The 12889-nt window shown below is 38.7% G+C and overlaps 1 protein-coding gene and 1 long non-coding RNA gene across 2 annotated transcripts; one reads left to right on the top strand and one right to left on the bottom strand.

Annotated features, from left to right (window-relative positions):
* The first annotated feature begins 876 nt into the window (after nucleotides 1–876).
* Nucleotides 877–7455, top strand: LOC306971675. The gene is made up of 4 exons (XR_013793467.1): nucleotides 877–968; nucleotides 3222–6935; nucleotides 7016–7066; nucleotides 7144–7455. It is a non-coding gene; the product is annotated as an uncharacterized lncRNA (long non-coding RNA).
* A 261-nt stretch (nucleotides 7456–7716) lies between these two features.
* Nucleotides 7717–9976, bottom strand: etfbkmt (electron transfer flavoprotein subunit beta lysine methyltransferase). Its single transcript, XM_079568080.1, has 3 exons — nucleotides 9573–9976; nucleotides 9369–9499; nucleotides 7717–8104 (listed from the first exon to the last, which is right to left on the bottom strand). The coding sequence occupies exons 1-3, from the start codon at nucleotides 9857–9859 to the stop codon at nucleotides 7755–7757; spliced, it is 768 nt and encodes a 255-aa protein (XP_079424206.1). The 5' UTR covers nucleotides 9860–9976; the 3' UTR covers nucleotides 7717–7754.
* Between the last annotated feature and the right edge of the window lie 2913 nt (nucleotides 9977–12889).

Below are 12889 nucleotides of genomic sequence, written 5' to 3' on the forward strand. Positions count from 1 at the left end.
GGTGGAAAGTCACAAAGAGTACAAATTATAGGAACTTTTACTTTACTGAAGTAAATTTTATGATGAATACTTTTTACTTTTACTACATTTTAGAGCATGTAGCCTATCTGTACTCTCTAGTAGAAAGTTTTAAATGTAGTTTAATTTAAAAATGTAGTATTTTATTTTCAAAGTGACCTCTCTACGATGAACTGGTTTAGTCCCAGTTTAGACTTGGTTTAGTCCCAGTTTAGACTTGGTTTAGTAGTTTACTCCTTTAGCCCTGGCTTAATTTGTTTTTGACCTGAGTTAGTGATTTACTCGTTTAGACCTGGTTTGAGTCAAATGATTTAAAACTCTTAAATACTTTTACTTTTTACTTATTAAGTACATTTTACAATGCATACTTAAGTAAAATGTTATCAGATACTTTTACGTTTACTGAAGTACATTTTTGGTCCTGTATCTGCATATTAGGCAAAGTATAGGGCCTACTTAGCCTGTAAAATCTTTCATAAACCAATGTATCTAATATTATTATTATTATCACTATTATTAGTGTGAACAGCTGAAAGAAGCTCGGCTCAAGGGTCAAAATGAGATGAACTAATTGAAAACGTGACTTCATGCTACGCCCCTCAGGCTGATGCTATGTTTAGATTTCCAACATTTCCAACATTCGTGAGAGTACGAGTATAGCACAGCCTGGTACAGCTATTATTATGTCTATGGGTTGAGCCCTAAAGCCTAAAAATATCCAGAAAGTATCTGAAAGTACGAAAAGAACAAAGGCTGAAGTCCAATAACTTTCTGTCAATGAAGACACGCCCTCTTATAGGGTCGCGACTCCCTCAGTCTTCTCAGCGTGAGTTTTCGGTGAAGTCATTTCCTTCTCAGTTTCCTCGAAGTGGATTTTTATCCTCAAAATGGAAACGTCGACTGCATTTTAACACAACAGGATGACGCGTGGCAGTGTAATTTAACAACAAGTAAGTGACAAACCAAATAAGCCACTCGAAAGTGCTGCTAAATATCTAAAACTTTGTTCAACTCCGCTGTATCTGTAACTGCGCTCCTGCGTTTGCAGCGTGCTGTGGTTTCAGTCGAAAGACGATGCATAATGTCCATGTCCACACGCCCTGCTGTAAACGCTAACGGAGGCCAGGGATATTTACACAGCAGATCACCCCGTGCCATCATTTCTTCTTATGGCTGGTTTAAATAAACATGCGTTTAGCCCGCGCGATCTGCATAAGGCCAGTGGGTGAAAAAGTGTTCAACCTCTGCTCTGCTCTGCACGTGTTTGATTGTTGAAACTAGACTTCAACAATTTGCCTTGTTACATAAATGTGAATATAACATATTGACAATGCGTCCGCTACTTCTACTTGGGCCATCTATGTGCAGGGAGCCATTTGTGAAACCCCTGGATGGGGCAGGGCCTCTAGCCAACTTTGCGCTCTGGGAAAGATGATAACACAAAAGTTCACAAATCTGGCCAGACCCACATCATTTTCTGTATGAAAGAAATTAGGGCTGGACACAATAATTTGCATATAACTAAAAGCATAATTAGGCCTAATGAAGTCGAATTTTATGTAAACATTCGCCATTTTTTCTTGCAGAAGAGTCCAGAGGTGGGTAGTACTCATTGACAGTGTATTTACTGTCAATGGTTTAAACAAATAGTAGGCAGCTCAGATTACTATAAACCCATTCCACTTGTCAATATTCTGTCTAAAGTTGTGGAACATATTTTTTTTTAACAGACTTGTTACATTTATCGCTGCTACAGACAATCAATTTGGCTTTAAAGCAAATCATGGAACATATATGTGTTTGTTTAAGAAATTGTGTCAAGCAGCTGTGCCTAAATATCTAATTCGATGTCCTTCTCACTGGTATGCCCATTAGACCAGTGGTTCTCAACCTTTTGGAGCCGCGACCCCCATTAAAACAGTTAAAGGGGTTCGTGACCCCCTGCCCGGGTCACACCGTGAGAAATTGGAACATTAGCCTACATAATTCTTAAAAAAACAAAGAAAAAAACAAATGGCTAAAATAAAATTCATCAAATTACAAACATATAATGGCACTCTGGTAAAATAGCACACACATGCAACAATAAATTATAATATGCGCTAAAAAAAAGTTTGTATATTTTATCTACATGATCTGGCGAGCCCCCAAATTTGTCTCGCGACCCCCTTGGGGGTCCCGACCCCCAGGTTGAGAACCACTGCATTAGACTATGCAGGTCAAATGGGGCAAATGTGTGTCTGAACCATTTCAGATTCATAATGGTGTGAGACAGGGCAGTTTGCTGTCCCCTGTGCTCTTTAATTTCTTAATGTATGCGGACGACCTGGTGGTGTTCAGCCCTTGGTATGCCAGTCTCCAGCATGTGAAATACAACTCCATTAAAAGTGTAATTATGATATGTCGGACAAAGGAGGACAGACACTGAAGTTTCCAGGCTTTAAGCTCTCAGGGAACATCTTGAATGTATGGGATACTTGCATACAGTGATGCATGGACAATTTTATTAAAAAAGCCCCGATGGACAAGTGCCAGGGAACTCTGTCAAATTGAGTAAACACTTTGCGATTCCCACAATGTTGTGATTGTACCTCACAGCTGTGGAAGCAGCTGTGGAGGTTTTTATTGTCTGTTTTTTTATCTGTATGTCTATCTCATCTATTCTGTTCTTTCTCTCTCTACTTTCTATAATATTGGATTACTTTCTAATGTAGCAAAATATTATGTTGCATTTTTTTCATGTCTATCTGTCCTTTTACATTGGCAGACGTCACTATTACTTTTTTTTCAGTTAGTGTTGGAAAGTAGCTGCTGTTAAAAGTACATTTTATGATATCTTTTAAGTATGCTTCACTACATTTTAGAGTCTGTATATACTTATTATTCTATTATAATTTTGTAGTTTTTTTTTTAGTTCTGCTTTTGAATTGCGGTTAAATATATGTATTTTTTGCACCAATCTCTTTGTAGGCACGCCACAGGTGAATCTAAAATCTCTAGTACAGTTGCAACTCTGAAAACAACAATGGCTCAGGTCCCCTCTGTTAACAGAGTTAAACACTTAAAATAAAAAAATAAAAAATAAAATAAGTTATAACAGACATGCAACTCTTTTAGCTTTGAATAGTTTTATCATTGAGACAAATTTTCATCCATCAGATAACTTCAACCTGTTCCTCATTCAATACTCCCTTATCTTCCAGGAAGACGTCCATTGGCCCCCCTCTGCAGCAAAATGCAAGCTAACGGACAATGCCAACAGGCTGGACAACGCCAATTAACTCATCCTCATCTTAACTACAACGCAAGTGCCAGTAATCGAGGATATGAGAACAACTCGTCGTACAATGGAGTGGGGGCACTGGTTGGCCACTATCCCATGCACAATGTAGGAGTAAAACAGCAGTCTGCACAAAGACGGGACAACTTTTTGGCTCTAAACAACCCATCACCAGCAAGCAGCCACCAGAACTATTATCCAAACTCTACACAAATTACAGCCAATCAGAACAACACTCCTACTTTCAGTTTGAATCAGCAATTAATATTTGCAAAGAAGCCATCGATGCCTGGAAACTCGCAATCAGCAAGTAATATGCCATATTACCAATCACATTTTAAGCTTCAAAAAACTTTGAATCAAAGTGTCAACTCAAGGACAGAAAATGTTTCAATACCAATGACAAATCCTTCTACCTCATCCACAATGCAACACATGAGTTACACACAACAATCTGCTGTTCAGAGTCCAATGTACAGCCAGACTTCCCAACAAGCAGTTAGTGCACCTTGTGCTCCTCCTCTCTACTCGCAAAATGTAAATGCTGCCTTTTCAAATGTACCGGTACTTGATGCACAAAATGCTCAAATTTACAGTATTACTCCTGTCACATTATCTACCTCTTGTTTCAACGAAGTTTCAGCAAACAACCATAGTGCGCAAAACAACTACTTTGTTTCAAAGACAAATAACAGTTGTTCAGTGAATGATGGCACACCTCTTTCTATCCTAATGGTTCCAAATAATACCAACAGTCAAACCAATTCACTGACGGCTGTTCCTGTTCAAACACAGTATGCGCCCTTTCAAGGTCAGAAGCAAACTTCTGTTAGAGGCAATATGAATATGCAGATTACACAACCTGACATACTGTCCACTAATAACAATAATGGCTTAAATACATTGTCAGCGCCATTACCATCTCAGAACTACTTGCAAAAAAATGTCAGTGCTGCTCCACTTCAGACCACTAAGCCAACGAAAGACCAGTCTTTTCATCAAGTGGGCAACTCTCTGTTCTATCAAAAAATGAATGATATCTTAACCAGCTCGAGTTTGTGTCCGCCCCTGAATCAAACATCGGACTTCAGCAGGTGTGAAACATCTGCCAAAGATAAGGACTGTTCACTTCGAGTTTCACCAGGTCGTGTGGCGCGTGCAGTAGCGGTCGTCTTGCCTCTGTCACAAGAAAGCTCTCCCAGTAAGCTTCCCTCCCCTTCAACTCTGCCAGCTTCAAATCCTGCACCAGGCTCATGTTTTTTCACTTCTAAACATTTGGACAAAGCACCAGTGCAGACCATTGCTACTAGTTGTAGCAATATTTCAGATAAAGCAAATGCTCAAATCTCTTCTCCTCCTCGGGATGAAATTCAATTAAGTGCCCACGATGCAGGGACCAAACTCTCCACTCTTCGTCTTACATTTGCTCAATTAGTGGAAGGAAATTATGGAACTAAATTGTCTGGACGGCGAAAAAGTAAGACAGGAAATAAGAAAACTCCAAAAGAGCAGAAACTGTGTGAGCCCTCCTCGTTGCCGACCACTGAATGGACACTCAGAATGTTATATGAAAAGATTTTAGAGTTGGAAAATAAAGGAAATGAACATAAATCTGAAAATATACATGACAAATGTGAGTCTCTAAAGCGAATAGTTCACGGATTCTGGAATGGTGACAGCAAAGCACTTGTTAATGAGGCAAGAACTGGTAGATTAAGTAAAGAAATGACAACAATTAGGCATTTCTGTAGTAAGATTGATATAGACAATGTTATTTTGTCACAAAACCAAAGCAATCATTCCTCTAGATACCATGTCCTTAGGCCTGATGAAGTTTATGCAGAGGAAACCTCTTACACATCGTCATGGCTAAATGTTAAACGACTTGACGACATTGATGAAGAGTTCGGCTTGCCTTATGTTTTAAAATATGGTAATCGCTGCAAAAGTGTAGATGCAGAACCAAAGCATAAAATAGATGTCAGTTTTAAAACTGAGGTCAAGTCTGCAATTCCAAAGTCTGAGGAATGCAAGAATGAAGCAGAAGAAAAAGAAGATGACCCTTCCAAGATGCTTCCAACCCCACTTAGCAGTATCCCACTTGTGAACAGTTTGAGCAACAACACAGATGAGGAAAACCACAATGCCTCTGCCCATTCACATCTAGATCTAGAAGAGCGGGATGAAGAGAACGAGTGTGTCCTAAACGCTCAGTTGGACGACTCAAGCTACTCATTTAAGATTGAGGTCTTGCATCCAGAAGAAGCAAAAGTGATCTTTGAACAAACAGAATGTGACATCCCACAGATGGCAGATGCTGCCGTGTCAGAGGAAATTCCACAAAGTGACCAGGATGGTGCAGAGAGTCAAACATGCCATGTATCCACCATAGAAAAGATCTGTTGTATTGAAAAATGGAAAGAGAACATTTTTGGTTTATCGTCAGACGGCAAATGCAAGTGCAAAGAGGACAATCAAAACGAAGAAAAACTCGACCAATTTGAGAATAAAAATTGTTGGCTTATGGGAACTGTTGACTTGACAGAAGATGATGATTTTCCTTTACTCGCCACAAAATCCGAGAACATTCAGGAAGATGAAAGCCCCAACAAAACAACCATTACAGTCTCAAGTGAAAGTGAAGATGAAAGCCAGGTCCCTGAAACTCAGACAGACCCTCATAATGAACATGAAGACTTGGCTACATCTACAGAAAGCCAACTGGATGAAGCCACAAATGAACACGTATTAGAAAATTCAAGCGGCAGAGACACAAATAATCACAAATTGGACAGTTCAAATGTTACTGAGAGTGAAATGACTACAAGTGACGAATCATTAGAGAATGTGCAAGACTGCGGAAAAGAGCCTAAGGGGAGTGATGCTGAGACAGAAAATCCTGCTTCTGCACAACCAGTCAGTACTCGTGACGATGTTAAAGAGAACAACAAAAGAATTGCTAGCGATATTTTTGACCCATTATTGCATCCATCCAAAAAACCCAAACTTTCATCTCATTTAAAATCCCAAACAATTTTCGAGAGTTTCGCAAAGTGTAGAAACAGTAAACACGTCGAAACTGTTGAACTAGCCCTGTTTGGATCGTCTCATAAAAAATGTGCTTCTGATGGCAACCAACAAAGCCATGTACGATCGTCACAGACCAATGCCCATGCTCTGTTTGGGAAAACCGAAGAGGCACCGAGAAGGCTCTATATTAAGTTCAGCCCCTTTGCAAAAAGTGACAAACAAGAAGCGGAACCATCAGGAAACCTCTCTGTGAAAGAGCGCGTGCATGAAAAATGGAGGAAGAGTTTTCCGCTCACCACAATTAGGCTGAAAAAGAAAAACAAAAAGTTTGCCATAGTCGGTGGTACCCATGGGAAAACCATACACCTAAGACGCAATAAACACAAAGACAAATGTGGGACACCAAAAAGGAAAACTCAAGATTCTGATGATGGTCAGTTTTGTGAGAAGGCATCCTGCAATGATGGAAAAAGTTTGGATATACTGAAGAAACCTGATGAAGTGAGGCCTCTAAAAGAAAATGTTTTGAAATTTAATGTCTTACCCAACACCTTCAACTTCAAGGAAGGGTCCAATGACACAGACTGCAGGACTTACTCTAAAGCAGGTATAGCTGAACTTCAAGAGTTACAAACATCTTTGTCGATTAATAGTGAAAAATGGTAACATTGTCTCTTTGCTTAACAGAGGAGGAAACCGTTCCAGCAGAGGGAAACCCACTGGTTATTATGACAAAAGGTAAAAGGGAGCTTAGAGATTGAGCACATTCTATACATTTGGAAGAAAAGTTAAAAGCAACTTGGGTTTCTCCACAGGAGTATGGTGTGACGGCTCTCCAAGCAAGTCTTCTCCACAGAGTCCAGCGCCAGTCCCTGAATCAACGGGCCTTTTTCAAGAATTTCAGAGGCGATATAAAATGAGACAAGCATCAACGGACGAGTGACATTGTACCAATTTTTAGATCACGAATGTTTTTTTGTATGTGGATTTTTAAGGCATGTTTTTTTTTTTTCATTTTTGTTTGATATTCAAACCTATATGACCTACATGAAGGCAACACGTTTTTAAAATGTTGCTATAATAAATACCAGATTGTCAAACTGCAGAAAAGTATAATTTATTTCATTACCACACGCTTGTGCATCAACATTTGTTTAAAATGTAACTCTTTGACACATACAGTGGGGGGAAAAAGTATTTGGTCAGTTCCCCATAGACTTTCTATTGGATTTCGGCCAAACAATTTTTTTCCCCCACTACGTAAAAACAAAAGAAACTTTCAGAATACAATGAGCCTTTGACACAGTTTAGTATTCATAGTCAGCAGTCCTCTTGTGTGGAATCAAGAATTGAAATTACCATTGATTTGAATATATTCATGATGTAATGCAACAAAATGTAATTATTGAATTTAAAGTTTAGACTCTTATAATTTTGGACAGTAGCACCACACACTGCTGTAGGTCAAACCATAGTTCTCCTTTTGAACGGACTCTGGTAGCTCATACTGGGCCAGGTGCTGCAGATCTTGATGAATGGTGTGCGCCTCAAACGCAGCCCTCCCTGGGTCTCCTATCAGCACTTTGGTTCCATGAGTTTTGATGCAGAGATCTAACCAGGCGTGAAGAGAAGCGGCCAGAGTCTCGTCATAAAACATGTCTCCCAGGAGCATTAAATCAAACGATTTGGGATATGTATTTATCAGGTCATCAGCCAAACAAACTGGAGGTTCCTGGTTGTTCAGTTCTGAGTTCATGATGGTCACAAGCCCCGCAACTTGAAGAGAAAAGAGTGAAGTTCAATGTGAGCAGTGGTTCTCAATTGATGCGGTGTCGGGACCCACAATCACCCTGGAATGACAAACCGTGACCCAAATACATCTTGGACTTGTAAAGTATAATGTAAAATATTTTATTTTTGTTGAATAAACATTAAATCAGAATCAGTTTTTTTGCAATGGTTATGAAGAGGTTCACAACTAGGAATTATTCTTGGTCAATCGTGCAACATGAAACATGAAACATAACTTTAGATAATAAACTATAAAAACTTTAACTATGAGACTATAAGGGCACGTGAAAGAAGATTAAATTCAAACTATGATAAAGACACCAATTTTACATAGAACTACAGCGCGAGTGTATTTACAAATGTACAGGTAAATAAAAAAAAGCTGAAATTATGATTAAAAACAACCTGATAAGTCATTCTGTAATTTTTCATACAGTAAGTTTTACTTCTGCTTGAGTAATATCACTTGAGTAAAAACAAAAGTAACTCATGCCACTGTGAGTACATCTTTAAGTGACAAATATTCATTTTGACACATATAATAGATGTATTTTATTACTTAATTCTTCTTAATGATTTATTTTTACATGTTTTTTTATGGTATTATCTTTGAAAGTATTACAATTGTGTCATAATTTCATGTTTTTTCTCTTTATGTCACAACTGAAACATGAATCAAACATTTACATTCAAACAGTTGCTCTGTGCTCGTCATATAATTAGAATATCATGAAAAAGTTCATTTATTTCTGTAATTCAACTTAAAATGTGAAACTAATAGATGATATAGACTCAGTACATGCACAGTGACACATGTCAAGCTTTTATTTGTTGTAAACTGGATGATTATGGCTTACAGTCTTACCGTTCTGAGATTTTTAATTTGAGGTTTTTACAAGCTGAGCCATAATAATCAAAATCATAACAAATAAAGGCTACACATATCTCACTTTGCATGTAATGAGTCTATATCATATATTAGTTTCACAGTTTAAGTTGGAAAACAGACGTGAATGCACTTTTTCATGATATTCTAATTATATGACAAGCGCCTGTATTGTATTGTCCCCGTAGGGAAATTTGTCCCTCGATGCTGCTGGGGCAACCCGTCAGGAGTAGTGGACGACCGCAGTGCAGCGCCCGGGGACCCATCTCCAGGGGACCCATCTCCAGGGGACCCATCTCCAGATGTGGAGCCAGGCTAATGGTCACAATCACCTATTGTTGCTTGTTTTCGGTTTTCACTCACCGGCGTCAATATCATTGGCAGTGACGTGATCAGCTCCACACTCTTTGGCTACAATGCTTGAGGCTCCACATCCGCTCCCCAGGTCCAGCACAGCCTTTCCTCTGCATTCATGGGGGTTGTCCAGAAGATATCTACATGATAAATTACGTATTTAGCCTCCAGCTACAAACCAAATGAGATTAGAGAAGGAGATTTAAGACCAACCTCGAGAGAGCCTGCCCCCCGGGCCAATAAATGGCCCAATAGGGGTCTTTGAAAGGCCACAATTCAGGCCTTTCTTTCCAGAATCTGCAATTAGGAGTAAATAATCTCAAACGGATTTCTGGCGTGAGCGACTGCCCTCCCACAACCTCTGTGTTCTCCTCAATGAATCTTCTAATGGATTCATCTGAATGACAACTTGACGCATTTCTAAAACCTGTTGTTGTTTTGAAGGTGTGAAAAACTGTACCGAGAGCAGAAGTAGGCCTACATCTCCAAGAGGTAAACATTTTGTCTGGCTACTACAGGGCTGGCATAGTTTACTTGAGTGTATTAAGCCTCCAAATCGAATTTGCAATTTATTAGTTAAATAATAAACACGAGTAGTCAAAATGTAAAATAAAAAATGAAATCTACAAGAGAAGAAACGCGCCACACGTTTGTTTACGTAAACAAACACCGGTTACTTTTAACGGTCGGACAAGTGCAACACCGAAATGAGCTCTCCACTGAAACGTTTTAAATGGTTCCTAGCTATAAACAAAATGCATAGATATTAATATATTTAGGTCACATAATAAAGGATTGCAGTAAAATGTATTATTGCACACTGTACAAAATTATTATTATTATGTATATGTTTACAAGTTTTTTCTTGTATGCCGTTGCGCCCCCTCTCGGTGGCTCATACAGCACTAGGATATGGTGGCAGAATAAAATGAGGTTACAATGGAAGAGAATAATAAGCAAGCACTTAAGTTTCTTGATGTGATGCAATAATGTCTCAGTGACTGTCACACATTTGGCTGCTGCAACTATGCATTCTTCAGTAGTGTGATGCAAGTTTAAATCTGTATCCTAGGCCTGTGCAAGAATATGCTACATTTTAAATATTAAAGTAATGTGAGTTTTTTCGTTCATTTTTTAAAATTTATTAGCCCATGGTGCAGTGCTAGCCCCATTTATGCTCTGACTTTGGTGCTGAAAGCATTGTTACGATCTGCATCAAAAAGTAAGCGTTGTTCATGGCGATGAGAATAACCACATCAGCCTTTAAAGATGTTGTGATCATTTGCTCAAATTACTGTGAGGAACTGTCACTAACGCATTTATTCCTCCATCCTCCCATCCTTTTCCCAGATTCTTGAGTGAACTAATGAACTAGTGAACACTTGCATTCTTTGCATTGAGACTTTTGAAGGTTTTATCTGAATACAGCCTTTTGTATATATGCATAAATTCAGAATCAGAGCCATTAATAGACCCTTTCGCTGCTTACATCATCAGTGACATAAGCTGGAGGCAGGAAGTGATATAAGATTATCACTAATTAAAAATAGCAATTAAAAATTTAAAACTACAACTAAAAAATGTGGTCCTGTTGTGGCTTAAGGTGCAAGAACAAGAGGAATGACATTTGAGACGATAAAATAAGTGTTATCAAATATTTCCAACAACAGTTAGATATTTGTTTTGGTTAATATGACAACAGCTACAACGGAAATAGATAGGAATCTAGCTTCCTGCCTCGAGCACATCACTAGACTGCATATTTTCAATACATTAAAAGAATGTCTATACACTACACACTGTACACAGTTGCAATATTGTCAAGAAGGAAGTTCTCAAATCATTTTTTTTAATAAAATAAATTTGCACAGTGATACAGTATGTACACACATGCATATGCAAATCCACAACAGCTACAGGCCACACAGGAGCTGACAGGCAACGCAATATCTTCTCAACACTGAATGGGCTGACAGTTCTCACCCAGCCGCTTAAAATAGAGAGTATTAAGCCATCAGCAGCATAATTACCTTAATTAGACCCTTTCAAAAGTGGCAACATGTACAAAAGTGCAGCTTGGTGGGATGCAACCATGTACTGTGAACGGGATGACAGCCAAAAATCTCCCACTACTTTCGCTATGACTGTATTTCGAGGCTATTCCTACAGACCAAGGGAATGGAGAAAAAAATGGCCAGATTAAGCTGTCAGATCGGACAGTGAAAGCTAGCCTTTAGCAAGATGTCCTCTCCTATTACAAGAAATAGAGACTGACAGGCCTCATATTTTCTGTTCCAAGCCACAATTTCAAAACACAAGCAATAGCTGCCACACTCTAGAGATTTCCATGTCTATAACTGTAGCCGCTAAAGAACAAAATAGGTGGTTGTTCCCACGCGTGTAAGACAGGCAATAACACACACAGGCCAAAGACTCATCTCTTTGTCAAAACACTGCAATGTGTCTGGTTTAGCAACAGGACTGGCTATTGAGGCAGACTCATTTGAGGATGTTTTTCTGGTTGCTCAAGGTTAGCACAGACCCTTAGTGATCTTTTTTTTTTGCGGCTGGTAGGTTGATGCTTGAAGCTTCAAGTGTAAACTGAGTTTTCCAATGTCATTTCAATCACCCGAGGCAGATTTCCTTCAGTTGTGCGTCTTTGTAAGAGTGTTGCATTTTTATGTCATATTATGGGTATGAAACAGTCAGATTTCTTTATTTTTGGATTCTGGGACGACCACCTTTCCTTCTTTTTGTTTTACAACACTGCCATTTTGGCCTCTGGTCCCCCAACCCATGTGTTTATAAGATAGGTGGTCTATGTAAATATCACACGTTTTATTGTGCCCTGTGAATTGCATAGAGATGTGAAATGTGCAATATTAAAACGAAATTTATGTAAAATAAGCTTATGACTGCTAACTAATATATGCTGCCAGCCCCAGAAATATCCAAATTGGAAATACGTGTCTCAAGTTTGTCTTGCCTCCTTGTCAAGAGGTGCCACTGGTCCCTTGTTTTTACTATAGAGGAAATCACTGTGCTGGCACATCAAATAAGGTATCTCTTAAGTTGAGCTATTAGGCAAGGTTGGTTTTCAGAAACATTTAAAGTGCTTGTGACTTCCACTTTGTCTTGATTTTCTGTAATTTCCTAATAATCCACAGTGCTACAGTTTTACTGTGTTCATTAAATTAATTGTCATCACTGGACTAATGAATACAGCAGTCTAGTGACTAGTGTATTCATAAACATTCACAAGATTTATTGTGAATGTTTTTGCAAATGTATTGTTTAGTATTAACATATACATGAATTGAACAAATCAAAAACTTAAATAGTTGTGTTTGGTCTCACTCATACTACTGCTTTTATCATAGACAACTACAAACTTGGTCAATTTTCCACCCCAATTAAACCCTGTGCCCACAACTTAGGAGTCATTTTTGACCTGAAATCCAAATGACCTCCAAATGGTCCAAAACGCTGCAGCCAGGCTCTTGACCAGCACTAACAGATACGACCACATA

Source organism: Gobius niger (assembly GCF_951799975.1).
Source record: "Gobius niger genome assembly, chromosome: 12".
In the NCBI taxonomy this organism is placed as follows: domain Eukaryota; kingdom Metazoa; phylum Chordata; class Actinopteri; order Gobiiformes; family Gobiidae; genus Gobius; species Gobius niger.

Excerpts from the sequence above, each read along its gene's own strand:
- etfbkmt (XM_079568080.1), bottom strand. The coding sequence starts at position 9,859 with ATGTTTACCTCTTGGAGATGTAGGCCTACTTCTGCTCTCGGTACAGTT. Across the intron at positions 9,500-9,572 it reads GGGGGGCAGGCTCTCTCGAG|ATATCTTCTGGACAACCCCC; the intron begins GTTGGTCTTAAA and ends TTTATCATGTAG. Across the intron at positions 8,105-9,368 it reads TGCCAATGATATTGACGCCG|TTGCGGGGCTTGTGACCATC; the intron begins GTGAGTGAAAAC and ends TTTCTCTTCAAG.